This window comes from Falco punctatus (genome assembly GCF_963210335.1).
Source record: "Falco punctatus genome assembly, chromosome: 3".
Taxonomy (NCBI): Eukaryota; Metazoa; Chordata; class Aves; order Falconiformes; family Falconidae; genus Falco; species Falco punctatus.
Window position 1 is genome coordinate 93,835,500 of NC_137582.1, and position 15,900 is coordinate 93,851,399.

Consider the following 15,900-nt stretch of genomic DNA (forward strand, 5'->3'; position numbering starts at 1 on the left):
CATCTGTAGATGAGGAATAAATTAGAGAACATTTAAACAAACTGGATACACAGAAATCCAATGGATCTGATGAGACGGACCCAAAAGGGCTGAGAGAGCTGGCCAATGCACTTACGAGTGTAAGACCACTTGTATCTATGAAAGGTCATGGTGACTGGGGGAGGTTCCTGAGGACTGGAAGAAAGCAAGTATCACTCCTTTCTTCAAGAAAGAGAAGAAGGAGTACCCAGGGAACTAGAGATTGTCAGCCTCACCTTGATCCCTGGGAAGGTTATAGACCAAATTCTTCTGGAAAACATTTCCAAACCTATTAAGGACAAGGTGATTAGCAGTCAGCATGGATTTACAAGGGGCCAGGTGTGCCTGACCAACCTGATAACCTTCTCTGATGAAATGAATGAGTGGACAAGCAAAGAGCAGTGCATGGGGGTCGATTTCTCTTTTGACTTTGGCACCATCTCCCAGAACATCCTCATAGACAAGCCACTGAGGTATAGACTAGATAAGTGGACAGTAAGGGGAAATTGAAAACCAGCTGGACTGCTAGGATCAGAGGATTGTGATCAGTGGTGTGAACTCCAGCTGGAGCCTAATCACTACTTGTGTACCCCAGAGGTTGATACTGGTCCAATACTGCTTAATATCTTCATTAATGACCTGGAGAGATCTACTATACCCTCAGCAAGGTTGTTGATACAGAAAACTGGAAAGAATGGCTGATACACCAGAGGCTGTACATAAGGAGACACTAAGAAAGCTGCGGCTGTTCTGCCTGCAGGTGGGAAGGCTCAATAGGATCTTTTCCATGTGTGTAAATGCCTGGTTAGGGGAGCCAGGGGAAGAAGACAAAGCCAGACTCTTCTCAGTGACCCCCAATGACAGGACAAGAAGCAATGGGCACTAATTAGAACACAGGAAATTCTGTCTGAATGTCAGAAAAAAAACCAAAAAACCCCACTTCTTTACTGTGAGAATGGTTAAGCACTAGTACAAGTTTCTCAGAGAGGTTGTGGAGGAGTATCCATCCTTGGATATACTCAAAACTTGACTGGACACAGCTCTGAGCTGCTCTAGCTGACCCTGCTTTGATCAGGGGGTTGGATGACTTCCAGGGGTCCCTTTGAGTCCCAACTATTCTGTGATGCTGTGACACAAGCTTCAGATGTAAATGAACCTAATTGTTTTCCTTAGATTCCGTCTCGGTAGCAGGTTATGGAAATCATTAAAAGAGGTTACAGCAACATGTTCCATCATTTTCTCCACCACAGAATGGGTTTATTACAGTTTTAATATAAAGACTTCCAGAGAATGCTATTAATGAGACATACTGATGAGCAGCTATGCTGATGAGTTGAAGATATCATTGACACAAATCAGGTATATTAACACTGAATAGGACAAATATCTCCTGAATATAGGAATATAGAGGTCACATTAACTGCTTCACTCTGAGGAGGAGAGGCTTGAGGCCCAATAACCCACACATAATTTCTACAGAACAGAGCATATAATCAATATATACTACACTTCTCCTGTCATACAGGTGATAGTAAGAATTCAAGGAGCAAGTTAGAGGACTGTCTTTTCCAAAAGAACATGTAGACTCCATTTCTTGTTCCTAGGAAGTTTTCTCTTTATAAATCTGGCAATAGCATTTCAGTACCTTGTATGATACTTTGGCTTGTTTCTTTTTCAGCTGAACTGAGTTCATTTGGGAAAGTACCTGTTTGCAACAGTGACTGCATGTACAGTGTAAAACCAGCCTAAAAATGCAGGAACTGGGCAGAAGCAGAACAAGAAGCGTGTTTTTCCATAGATATTGAGGTATCCCTTTGAGCCTGGCTCCAGAGTGATGGAAATGCCCATCCTACCCCTTTCAATTTTTAGAAATGACCTGTCCCTAAGGTGAACAAACCCATTCCAGCTCTCCTCCAGTGTTCTTAAATGTGCACTGTACAGTAACGTTAGTATCGGGATCCCCTAGGTTTTGTCTCTTTAGATGACGTGCACTTCATATTAGTCAGTGTACTAACAATCCGTTCATTCTGTTTTACATAGGCTAGCAGTGTTCTTTAATGCACAGAGAAATAAATACACCACAGGTATTGCTGTCATGTTTTTTACTACTTCTACAGTTGACATATTAAAGGCATTTGCCAGGAGAACTCACCAGACAGAGTCTTTTGTAATTTTGGTATCCAATTTCCCTTCGTCATCCAGAAAGAAATCCAACTGTAAATTGGCATTGTTATCATGGGCAGAAGAATAGTTGGTAATAAGTCTTGCAGGTATCCCCAAGCACCTCAGAACTGTGGCAAAGACAGAAGTGTGATGAGAAGGACAAATACAAAGACTGTACTCATAGATGACAGGATGAGAGGAGAGAAACTATTAATAACTAGAACAATATGGGAAAACTCAAACCAACCCAAATGTTTCCTCCTATCTGTCTTTATAGAGAATATGTTAAATACTTTATTTGGACTCAAAATGATGAGCATTCGAGATATGTAATGGTACAATGGTTATCACCTAAGCAGCTGATTACCAATAGTTTTAGAACAGTCTCGCATAGTGACCACACTGTAGCTTTTTAAGGCAAATCTGAGTGCAATGGGTCAACTGCGTGACCAAGTGTGGTATAAAGAAAAATGAGTCTGAGCTTGAAAGAAACGCAAAATATATTATGCCTCCTAGTATCAGTAACCCAGGAGAATCATGAGACTGTGCTAAAAAGAAAATTAATAGAAAGTATCTCCTCTTGGTTGATTTGGAGTTGGACATCTGCTGTCAGAAGGTATCTGGCAAACACAAAGAATAAAGCAGAAAATTATTGCTAACAAGGGGGGAAAGCTGCATGATTTGCAAGTGAAATGTCAGAGTTAGAGAGTCTGAACAAAATGCATTACATAATTTGTATTGATTGCTAAGTAATAGTATTTTGGAGTCAATAGTCTCTTCCCATAAAGGATCTTAAAAGGAGGATAAAAAGAAAAGAAGCCTCTATCCCTGAATCTCAGACCATCGCAATGTGGCACTGATGACTCTTCTACCCATTTGACAAGCGGTAAATTTGGGAAATGTGGAAATGCTCTGGCTACATGTGAAGTGCAGTAGTGCATTGTTAGGCTTCTGTGTTTGTGGTGCACCCTGGCTGATAAATAAGCATGGAGCACAACCCCGGGGGGGAGTGGAGCTGCAGGGTGACACATCATCTCCACTTCTCCAGAAGAAATATTTTGTCCCTCAGCCAAAAAAAAGTTCCTGTTTTCCAATTTAGGAGCCAACATGGTTCTGCAGAAAACAGAGGGGTTTGTTTGGTTTTTTTTTGGAAAGGGAAAACATTTTTATTGAAAATCCTATTTAAAAATAGTTCCAATGCTGCAATGTTGAGCAGCCCTTGCTGCTACTGCTGGGTTTTGTATATTCATTAGTGTCACTGCTGTGACTCCCAATAAAGTGTAATGCTGCACATTCATTTCAAGTTCCTGGATGACAAATTACCTGGATGCATCCAATACCATATGTACCTATTGATTAAACTTAATTCAAGTGCCCTCCCAGGTTTCGAGCACATGAGCCATCAGGGCTCATTGAAAATAATTTGTCTGACAATTTCAAGATTAATGACCATTTTTCAGAATGTTTTAGCATTTTTACGGCTGACTATCCAGAGTGTACAACATGGTAACCTTGGAAAGCTGGACTGGCCATAAAGATACAACTTGACCTGAGAAAGACTCAAAATCAGCTCAAAACAACCCTTTTGGTTGCACGCAGCTGTTCGGACCCTTGCTGTTCTCTCTGTGCAGTGGTCAACAGCTGGATGCATCAGTGGATACCTGTCAGATCAGCCACTGGACAACATTTTCATTTCATAATGTTCAACAAATTTCAGCAATCCTTGCAGCAGTACAAAGTGCCAGGTCTCTGACTTAACTAACTTAGCTTCATGGTGGCCTGTAGACAAACCACTGCGTAGTGGTGATTCAGGGCCAGTGCAGGGGCAAGGTGGGAGAACTGGTGTGTGTGTGTCTTTCTGTGATCTGAAGAAATCGAGATGAGGCAACAGTCAGAGAAGACAAAGTGGCCTGTGGAAGCCACTACAAGGAATTGCATCCATAGGAAATTTTGCAAGAGCATTTTTGAACCCATTGCATTGCGCAGAAGCTGGGGAGAATCAAGTACAGACCACGTGACCTCAGACAGTGATGGAAGTAGATGTCTCTCAGGTTCTTTGGATGTGTGCGATTGCTCATTATCCCACTGCACCAGGAATAAAATGAACCATTTTATGTGTTGAAGGACAGAGCACCTTCCAGCACCTCCACAAAGCAAAACAGGAACCTCTCCAGATGTATGAAAAAGAAGCAGAGATGCCTGAAACTGCGTCTCCCACCACAGCTGCAAGAAGCCTGTGCAAGCAGAGGGCTAGGTGGTCAGATGCCACCTTTGTTTCTGAGGTCCTTACTGTTTTGAATAGCTTTTGAACTACCTCAGGTGACTAAAATGAGTCATGAAATTCAGTTTTCAAGATTGGATGAAAATTATGCACAAAATGAAACACACATGTACAGAAGAGGCAAAAATAAAGTGAAAAGACAGAGATGTCTAGGGCTGCCTGGGGGTGAAGAACCAGTCTGTAACTTGTCATTAATTATTCAATTTCCATGTTTGCTGCAGAAGATGGGTGATTCATACCCTTCATTTTTGATAGAAATAAAAGATAAAGAGAAGTATAATGTGATTCCTTGAGACAGCAGCATATGACGGTAACATGTGACAGTACTGAGACATGACAAACAGGAAAGTTTCATGGAGAGCTTTTCTGTAATTTCCTTTTCACATCTTAAATACAAGGGCCAAAGCTTAGCCCTTCAGCTGTGGCTGAGAAGTACTTGATGCAATGTAGGCTCTAAGCCTGCAGAAATACCCATTGTGTCCCCCATGGTCCTAAGCTGATCTGGTCCCCCCAAGTTTGACACTTAAATGCATATGTTATAAGCACTTCTAAGGAAGGTCATCTGGGTTTAAGATAGACGTTTCTTTTAATTTCTGTTTGGCTTCTATTGGCCAGTGCCACAAGCGTATGAACTGCTTGACTGGCTACACTGGCATTTGACATAAGCATTGCTTCCAATGACTGGTCCCCATTATCTGTATAATGCACATTTTTTACACTTCTAGCGTCTTTCTTGGCTGCTAATACACTGCTGTGTGTCCCAGTGTATTAGCAGATGATGTTATTAGAAAGCACTAGGCAGTAAAGAAGTGGGACCCATCCAACTCTGCTTTCCCTACTGGATTTTAGAACCTGCAACACCACATTTGTGGCAACATTGGAATTCTAGTTTGAGCAAGTGTGTTTAGACCTTATCTTGTAGTGCTAGACAATTTATAAACCAGGCTAGCACTTCCCTCATTGTTCTGGCTCACAGACTCCATAGAAAATGTTAACAGTGCTCAGTAGACAGATACTAGGACAGTACATGTCAATTTTGCTAGGAACAATCCTCAGTAGGTAAGATTTGACCTTTCTGGAGCAGAAATACCATCACATATCCCATGTTGGGTAATACTTTCATGTTGCAGGTCTAGATAACAAGCCCACTGTTCATCTCAGATTTCCTAACAGAAATGTGGACGGTGCCAAAGGACTAATTTTCTCTCCCCCAAAATTACCCTCGTGAGTCATTGAATACATTTTACTGAACCAATAAATAGTTAACGGATTTGTGTGGAAGAGCAGCCAAACTGAAGGAGATGCCAAAGGTTTATTTAAAGACCACCTATTTTGGCCATGTATTTTTAAGTATCTCTGCTATTTACTCCTGAACACCGTGGAGACAGGAAGTATTTTAGATAGTTTAACTTAAAAGCTCTCTCTGTTATGCAAGAATTGCATAGCCGCGTGAAGCTTTTCTCACTGATACCTACATGTGTTGAAGACACCAGCAAAGACCCAGCACTGGCCGTATCGCACGGGTTGCTTAGAACTGTAATACTCCAAGAGAATGTCCACACTTCCCGTCCAGGCTGAAGGTGGGACGCCGTAAGTGTATGTATTGTCCCAGGATCCAGCAATCATACCATTATCATCTCTGGAGTTGATCTAAAGGCAAAAGAAATGAGCATTAGGGATGTCAAAGTCTGAATAATAAAGAGCTCTTTAACCCAGCAGACAAAGATAGGATGGGAGAGACTGAAGGTAGCCAAGTTTAGGCTAGAAGTAAGACAGAAATGTTTAATTATAAAGGTAGGAGATGAATGGAACAATCTTGCTAATGGCCATGGATTCTCCATCTGCTTTTTTGAGCATTTTGAATTGAGCAGTTTGAACAATTTTGAATGAAGGTCAGATGCTTAAAAATAACGGTGAAAGTAAATCACCACACTAAGTATCTGTGTTGCCAGTTTAGTAAGTTTTATTAACATTAAACATGCTTACTACTATGTATTTTTGATAAACATGACCAGTAATACACTGATAAGTGAGCCTCAGAAATATTGAGCTGCATTCTTTCCTAGCATCAACTGTTTTTCAGTCCAGAGATTTTAATAAAATCACTCCTGGTTTACAGCAGATTGAGAGGAGAACCAGTCTACTGTTATTTTTAGAGTATAAACTTTCTTCGGTCCAGCACACACGAAAACAAGAAGGAATTTGCTGTGTAAGTTTTCCCCTGGTAAGATTGTACAAAACAAGAAGTTTTGCTGACTAATGGCTATACTGATAGGCATTAACGAGCAATACATCTCCTAGCTGCAATTTGAACCAAACCAGTTGAGGCTGTGCAAAAAGCTCATTCGCTCTGCACCTTTTAATTATGCTAATGTGGAACAGCTACACACCAGCCAAATAAATCACAATTCTCATTTAAAAGCTTTTGGCTGGATTAACTACTGGTTTATAATTAGAAAATCGACTTCCTGTGAACCCTAGGACTGAATAAAGATAAGTATTCAGAGTCATAACCAAAGGGTTAAGGGGTTGTGCCCATCTCACTGTTGTGGGAAACAAGCCAAGAAAAGAGGCACTTCAAGGACAGGGCAGCGTGTTGATCTTCAGACTCTCCTCTGGCTGTAAAGAGAGGAAGAGGGGGCGACTACCTGCTCTGCAACGTCAGGAAACTTCAGCAGTATCCCAGCACAGGGGCACCTCCTCAAATGAGCTCAGCTCTACCACATTTCAACTTGAGCAAGAACGAGGGTAAGAAACACAGGTGGGACTTCAGCACTTCTTGGCCACTTCTTACTGAGGTCCAGATTTCAGACAGCCAAAACTCCCACTCAACTATGGCCCAGTTCTGCAGATTAGACCTAAAGTCCATTGACTCCTGGATTTCCAATGGTGAACTTCCCCTAAAATGACTGAGTGTCTCAAAACCTAAGTGATATCCAAGCCCTCTTTGGGTTCATACACTCTGCTATTCTGCCCTTAGGGCTACCATGGTCCCTGCACCAGGGACCCTTTACATCTGCTAGCCCAGTGATGAGGGGACCACATTAAATTCTTAATTCTGCTGAAGGTCTGAAGCCATGTTTCTAATTTCTGGGGTGAAAGAACTAACCAAAAAGTTAAAAGAGAAAGACAAGCAGGTGTGTTCTCAATACTTCTTACTGAAGTTCTGTTTAACGTGATGCAAGATTCAGATGTGGCACTGAGAGGCCAGAGATTCCATTTCGGTGTCATTTAAGACAAAGAGCTCATTCTCTTACCGCCTGGGCAAATGCTGTAATAAGTGGGTTAAAGGATTATTCATCTCCAGCAGCCATGTTTTGTGGACAGTCTGTTTCAGTAGCTGACTTGGGACACCACCTGATGACACTAGGTCAATGACTAGACTATTATTCTGGGGAGCAGACAGCATCAGTTCGGACCTCTATAAGGCAGAGGAGAGGACTCAGCCTCTGCCTTCCACATCCTGGAAGTCATCCTGGAGTCTTCCATCTTGAGTATTAGGGATGGGGCTGCCTCTGTACCCGCTCCAACATGACTCCTGGTGCCTAGCAGCTGGAAAGAGTGGAGATGTGGAAAGTCTTCTCCTTATCCTTTGCTTCTGGTAGTTTTAGGTACTTCCATTGTGGGTGCAGGAAGTTTTGTGGACCCCTTGTTTAAGAGGACAGCTGTCACAGTGTTTTCTTCTGGGGCCGAGGTAGTGTATATGAATGTTCTCAGTGTGACTAGGCCTTTTGGGCTTAAAAATGGTAACGCCCACCATTGCAGTGTCTTAAGACCACATTCAGGTTAGTCTCTCAGTTCCTCATCCCAAATCCCACCCATTGTGCCACGTTGCCATCCATGACAGAAATAGTTTTCTCAGTTATCTCAGCTACCAGAAAGCGAGCGCAGCATTACAGGAAACACCATCATGCCTGCAGTGTGATGTCTCAGAGTGGGTTTCCTACCAGCGAGGTACCAATCTCAGGAAAAGGCAATGAGCCAACATAACAATTTCACTTTTAGTGGAGTGAAATAAAATGCCAGATCCCAGAGGTCAGACTGGACAATTTATCTGGCACCTGCTGGAGTGAGCACATTGGGGCATGATGGCCAGTTAAACCAGCCTGGCTTTGATTTACGAGTCGCTTCTGACACACGTTAGGCGTCCATTACATACCACTGCAGAGGCAACACGGCAGATTTTTATAGGGTTTCCGCGCCCAGAGAGCTCCAGTTCTGCCTTGTCCATCAGGAACAGGCAAGCATCCAGAACGTTTTCTTCAAACTAGATAAAAGAAAATTAAAAGGGAAACAGAGGGAAAATTCAATCACTTTTTATTCTGGAAAGCAAAGGTGAAATTATTTTTCATTGCTGTTATAATAGCTGATCAGCTTCAAAATTAGCTGGTCAAGTCAAAGTTCTGTGTTTAAAAATACAAGTTTTCTTCTAGAACAATCTCCCATGTATGGCAAAAAAATGTGAGAGGCTGTGATGGAAAAGAGAGTGTAATTTTCCAATCAATCTTAGTCTGGTTTCCAGAAGGTTGAAATGGCAACACAGCCTTTCTGACAGGACATAAAATTTTAAGTGCTAACAAGTATATAATAGGAATAGGAAGATATTATAATAATAACTACAAGAAGCTAGTGTGCTCGTGAAGGACTTCATGTCCTTCACAGATTCCAGACCTGTTAATTTCAGGACCTCCCTGACACAGCCGATGCTATGCTGCGAAGTTGAACAATAAGTGGTTTGCCAAAGCTAATTTGAAGACACATTTTAAAATTAATTTTTAAATCTGTTTGAAATTGACAAGCCAATATAGATTATTGACATATATAATTATTGACAGCCTATATAATTATATATAATTATATATAATTATATATATATATATAATTATATAATTATATAATTATATATAAATATATAATTATTGACAATTATATAGATTAATCCTGGTCTACCAAACTTAGACATCAAAAATACCAAGTGACCTAAAGTAGTCTTCTTCAAAAATAGAGTGAAAATATACAGTTTCTTCGATCCAGCATGAACAAGCACAAGAATGAATTGAGGGCAGAGGTGCCTAAATAGACCAGAAACCATTTGTCACAGAACTTGCCCTGCACTGTATTTCATTTTCCTTAGGAGAAACTGCATAGCAAAGGGAAATACCTCTGTCCCCTGGAAAATGTTAGGAGACAGGGAAATGCACATTAATAAAACAAATATCTTCTAGACAGAAAATCCTATATTGACATTCAGGGCTGTGACAGAAACTCCACGGAGCTTGTCCCCTTGCTGTTTTAGGTTTTACGTTTCACGCTTGCATCCCTAAAGATGTGATTCACACTAGGAGGATTTTTGCTCTTGTGTTGCTGGATTGATTTTGCAACTGTCTCCAGCCTGGCTCAGGGCTCCTTGGCAGAAAAGGGCTGTCTGAGTTTTGCCTCCTGAGGAAAGCAAGCAAGAGCCCAGACCAAGCTGCTGCCTTGGCAGCCCAGGGAGAGGCAGAGGAGAAGGAAGCCTGAGGCGAGAGAGCTGAAAAGGAAGCCCCAAAGAGTCAAGACTGATGCTGCAGGGAAAACAGGAGGGATGGGGGTCACATCCCAGGCAGCAGTCAAGCTCTGGCGTAAGCCAAGAAAGCAGAGGCACCTCCACATTTCACCACCCTCAGCCACCTCCTGGCCAGGGAAAGTCCTTTGATTTGCCTCTGCCTCAAGCCTGCCTGGCTGTCGTTCAGAGTACCACCGCCGTACAGATCCTTTTCAGCAAATGTCCTCCAAGGCAGCACACCCTGCTCATCATCACCCACACTTGCACTGAATTACTTTCTCTGGAGCAGATGTTCACTAGTGAGCAACACCTCACCGTCTGAGCAAAACTGAATTCATGGTGTTTGGGTAAATAGGGAAAGAGGGATCAGTGTCACCCAGCGACCTACTCCTAATATTGTATCAAACCTGGGAAGCTGAATAACTGCACGGTAGATTCTCCAGTCCACTCCACTGATATGTGATGTAAACAATCTCAGGTGAATGACCATGCTGTGGAGACCCTCCTTCCCAAGAAGAATCCTCACAACAGATAATGTAAACTCTAGGCCCTTGCAGCAATCTTTCCTACTTCAAGTTCACTTTTCTTCTGATCTGGCCCAATGATTTATCACTTTCACCAGGATCAAAATCCGCTTTCTGCACTTCAAGTCATCAGCAGCGCCTAAGACCTGAGCTAGATAAATATGGAGTTTACCCTGCAAATTATATATTTCTCATCTATGGTTTATGAGACACCATCAATCTTGCCAGCATATACAGAAAGAATAAAGAGGAAAGAAATTGCTGTCAGGGTTGTTGCCTTCCACCTCAGTATTTACAAAATTACATGAATGCTTGTGAAATAACTGGATTAACAGGAGAAGAGATCAGACAAGCTGTAAAGTCTAGCTGCCTTATGCTGTTGCAGTAGAGTAGGATGCAGAGTAGCCTTAACTCTGAAGACAGTTTTGCCCTTCTTCACTATCCAGGGATTTAAAAACATTAAATCAAACTAAATTAGTTTCTTGCTCTCACTCTTGGCATGAAAATGTTATCTAGTGGGAACTGGAACAGAAACATAGCATTTGTAAGGCTGAACATCCCTGAAATGTCAGAGGAACCAGAGCAGCATTAGGCAGCCAGGACAGGTGAGTGAACTTGGGCCAGGCGCAGGCACTGACTGCTCAACACAAGCTGAAATGAAAATAAACCATATTCGGGACCAAGGAACTTTGGCGGAGCCACCTGGGAAAGACTGCAGATGGAAAACAAGGCATGAGAAAACACACAGGCAAAGGGGCTCTGTCTGCAAACAGATATGCGTTGTGTTAACAGAGCAGTGCGTTTGTCAGGCTGGCCTTCAGCGGGATCCTCCAGCGTGCTAACCTGTCTCTAGTAGATGACCTTCCATTTAAATAAAGGTAAGAGGGGCTGTACCACACCTTTTGCACTGGTGGAGCTAGGGCTGTGTTCCTCACAGTCAGTTGCAGGCAGAGGTGGTCCCGTGTTGCCTATGGGCTGATCTGACCAAATGCACATGCCATAAAAATACATGTGCACAGTGGGCTGCAAAGCTAACGCAGCTCATCGTGGGGATATGACACAACTCACGATGGCAACAAGAACTATATACCCACCTGTTTTGTTTTATTTTTCTCAGAAAAAAACATTAAATGATCAATATAGCATCCAGCTTCTGATCTTTTTCAGCTAAAGAATTCCTATGTGCCTAGGCTTCTTCCAGAGTCAAATTTCCCCTGAATCCCGTGGGCTTTCCTGAGTGACTAGGTATTTGTGCTTTCTTAGAAGAAAGGAATCACAGTCGTGTTACAAGGAACATCTCCATCCTCATTCACTACAGCCATGTTTCAACTGGTCTTTTGTTTTTTCTTCCTTGGTCCATTTTTCTTGCTTTTCCTCCTCTCATGTCGATGCTGCTCATTAAAGACAGCAGCTGTGACAGTCATCTCCCACTAGTAACCCAGTTTTGAACTGTATGTTCTTTTTTAATTTACAACCTGAGTTAAAGCTTACATCTGTCATCCAAAGCAGTTTTTTAGCCTAAGAATATTACCATGCACAAGTCTATCTGTATTTTTGTATATGACTATACACCTTTCACCTCTGTGACTGTATGTAGCCTTAAGCTTTTAACTTGCACAGTTGTACAGGGCTATATATCATAAACACAAAATGCATAATTACATGCCCTATTCATAATATAGGCCTTGCTGCTAGTACTTTTACTCACTCACAGCAATGTTCTTATTCTTCATGTCCAGGATTGCTGAAAATGATGGAGATGCATGTTTTTAATGGTTGGAAATTGTCAGGGTGAGATCAGGAACATCACATACACTACTTCACTGAAACCAGAAGAATATTTCTCTATTGCTCTGCACTTTGAGATGTGTATTACACTCAAATGTTCAATTCCGTTAAAACTCTTTACCTGGGCCCCCTTAGACGTGTTTGCCACGCTCAATTTTCACATGGGGATGTGACAGTGAAAGGTGCACTACAGCCCAGTGTGGAAATCATGCCCTCCATTTTCAGACAACAGAGGAATGCAAGTAGATGGCGAAGGGAACAGCCCTAACCTCCCAGACAGAACTCCCTCCTAGCAAAACCAAATAAATAATGCAGTTTCTCAAGGGAGGCTGGTGTTTGTGTCGGGAAGCTGCCAGATTTGCAGAATATAAGCACCGCAGGCCAAGCCACCATAGGCCATAAATTTAGCATCTTAGGACATAAATCCAGCAGCTGGTTTAAGCAGCACCTTCCACCTCCAGCCACTCCTTCCACTCTCTCCCTCTCCCTTACATCTGTCACGGAGTCAATCCCAGATCTAGGAACAGAGCAAGCCCAAAATATAACCCAAGGGAAAAGAAAAAAACCCAAGGAGATGCTTATTCAGCTGGATCAGCTCTCCAGCCTCGCTGCATGGCTGCACAAGCACTTGCAGGGGGAAGGAAGGGCCAGGAGGGGGCATTTTTGGTCAACATAAACGCACACCCAGCTTTGGCCTCAGGATCTGGTTCCACATCTCTTGTCAGAGGCACCATCAGCTTATGGAATTGCTCCCCCCCACTTATTTAAGGGTTATTTTTATCTCAGTCAGGGTGACAGACCCCGCAAACAACAGCGCTGACACAACCAAAGGAATGGTGCAGAGGCAGGAACTCCCTAAGGCAGTGCTGCCGCAGGAAAAAAAGATGAAATTGTACCCTTAAACAAGGAAACAAGAGAGATGCGAGTTCAAAGAGCTCTCCAGGGCAAGCACACTGGCAATCCATCCAGCTCAAGCTTCGAGATTGTCTTTAGCTGAGGGAAAGAACACAAAGCAAGAAAGCCCCTTTCTGCAAGGCCTCGCCAGGGACGTGCCATGAAAACTGAATGGATCCATCACTGTAGCACTAAGGAAATACTTCAACATGTTCTTAATTGCGCTGTTGTGAAAACCCAGGAGGTGAGATGTGCAGAGTTCACCATGTCCAATAACTGCCCATTGGAGCCCCTCTGAGTGACAGCTAGGGTTAGTTTTTCTTGTTTTGATTCTGCTCGTTAATGCCTTTTCCCCATTCTCACACACCAACTTAACTCTTCCATCCTGTAGGGATTTTCACACTGGTTAGTGCTTACAAACAGGTTGAGGTAAAATAGACAAGCAGTAAGTGTGATGCTATTGAAGGCCCACCAGTACCCCACACCAGCCTGGCAGAGGGTGTCACCCCCAGGCTGCAAAAGGCCACTGGAGACTGATGTTGCCAAGTCCAGGCAGCAAAGGGAGAGGTTCCCCCCTTTGTCACTGTGGTGAGGAAATTTAAAAGTCTGGGATGAAATCCCAGTTTGTCATAGGAACCCTGTTACAAGCTGACCCCCAAGAAGATCAGAATTATTTCCACCAAGCTGCTAAAACTGAAAAAGACAAAAAGCAATACAACCTATTACTGGAAAATGAAAAAGAAAAAAATAATCTCTGTACTCTTTCACTGAAATGGTTTGATCCTGAAACAGCAACAACGTAGCAGCAGAAATACTGCTTACTGTGGAAACCTCAGCTCATGATGGTAACTTTCAACAGGCAACCTCTAAGTATCTGAAATAATGCTCCTAAAACAAGATCCTTAAATATTAGCTATTATAACCATTGCTTTTCTGGATTAGGCATACACCACTTCATACAATTTTAAAATTATTCCCCTTGTCTTTCTGAAGAAGAGACCAATAATGCACTCCAGAGCCCACAGTCTGGACCACAGTCTGGTGTCAATTGAACTCACTTGCTGTCCCTGCTGGGAGCAGCCAGAGAAGATCTAAATAGCTCACCTGACCATAACTCCAGCTTCTAAATTTTATATCGTTGATGTTTCCATGGAAAATGATACCAACATCATTCAGGACGTATTCTTCCCTTTCCTTCTCGTCATCCAGATACACAGCATCCTCTGCATCAGTTTACAAAAAAATAGATTTGCTTAGTTTTCATATAGGACAGATAAACAAATCTTAGCATATAATACACTTGTCTTTGATGAAAAGTGCCCCTCTCACATCAAACAAGGAATTACTTGCTTCAACAGACTACAAGAACATGGAAATAGTGACCTCACTTAGGAATATGATACACAACTTAAAAGCATGCAAGACGCAAAAATGCCGACAACTCCTGCCTGTTTTCTCAGGATCTGTAAAGTCTGATTAAAATGTCACATCTTATCAAGAATTTTATGATTACTGTGTACCGCTAATTTAAAAGTTGGAACACCATGATGCCATTCTGCATCTGTACAAACAGATCAAAGAACAATTTCAAACCTATTAATGTTAATGGAAAACAGCTCAAGTCAAGAGATCTAAAGAAAAATCTGTAATGCATTAAAAAAAATGGAATACAGTTTTTACAGTATATTAACAGAAAGGTTTGATTGCTTTTTCTGTACCTAAGTTATTGACTGGAGTATCACTCCCCCATGCAGCTTGACTGACCAGCTAATAGGAGGAGAAATTCAAGTGTCCAGGTGAAAACTGGAAGCAACTGGAAGAGAACTTTAACAAAACATATACAAAGGGTATATCCTAGATTGGTCTTATATCAAGAGTCAGGAGCATAAGTGTGGACCCTCTCCCTGCAAACATGATTCACATAGGTAAATAATTATTTAAATTAATATTATAATTAAATATGTATTTAATTAATATAATAAATATTAACATTCATACATAACTCTGAATGACATGAAACTATTCAGACATTCACAGGTAAGTATGAAGCAGGTCGCGATTCTGTGACACTAGAATAGTCGAGGATTTCTTTCCTGTACCAATGCTTGTATTTTGAGACTAAGAGATGCAGGTTAACAATTAACAGTATTGGAATTAATTAATTTGAGGAAATCAGTAATGTGGTACCAGATAGCAAATTAAAGGGAAGTAATAACCTCTGATAGTTTCATATGGGCAAGTACAAAACTACCACTCACTACTGCCATAGTGGATTCTTCAGCATCCCAATACAAATTACTAAAGGATCATTTAACTTTTAAAAGCCTATTGACTACTTGTATTTTGTTGAAATGTAAATCTTATTTGTACTTCCTTGTAAACCTCATCCTCAATGGCTTCTTCATCTGCCCATAAAACTGCAATTTGGCTGAAAACAAGCTAAAATCTGAGCCCTCTGAAAAAAATCAATGGCAAAACTCACACTAGCTTCAGTTAGGAGAAGGATATACCAAACTACATACCTAACCCTTCTGGAAGTTTTTGTTTTCTCTGAAGATGTATTTATGTGTCTATGACTACACATATAGAAGGGATTATGCATAGATATAATGACCTCCACACTGGTGTGCAAGGAATGATAAGGAAAGATGTAAGAAGCCTTTATCGCATTTAAGGAGATCAGTGCCTGC

The 15,900-nt window shown here is 41.8% G+C and overlaps 1 protein-coding gene across 7 annotated transcripts in view; it reads right to left on the reverse strand.

Moving 5' to 3' along the window:
- F13A1 (coagulation factor XIII A chain) overlaps positions 1–15,900 on the reverse strand; it is a 65,976-nt gene that overhangs the window by 20,752 nt on the left and 29,324 nt on the right. For all 7 annotated transcript variants that reach the window (XM_080379960.1, XM_080379959.1, XM_080379961.1 and 4 more), the window contains 4 exons: positions 14,315–14,433; positions 8,622–8,729; positions 5,938–6,112; positions 2,171–2,309 (listed from right to left, as the gene is read on the reverse strand). In XM_080379960.1, coding sequence (XP_080236086.1) covers positions 2,171–2,309; positions 5,938–6,112; positions 8,622–8,729; positions 14,315–14,433 — 541 coding nt within the window. The remainder of the gene's footprint in view (positions 1–2,170; positions 2,310–5,937; positions 6,113–8,621; positions 8,730–14,314; positions 14,434–15,900) is intronic.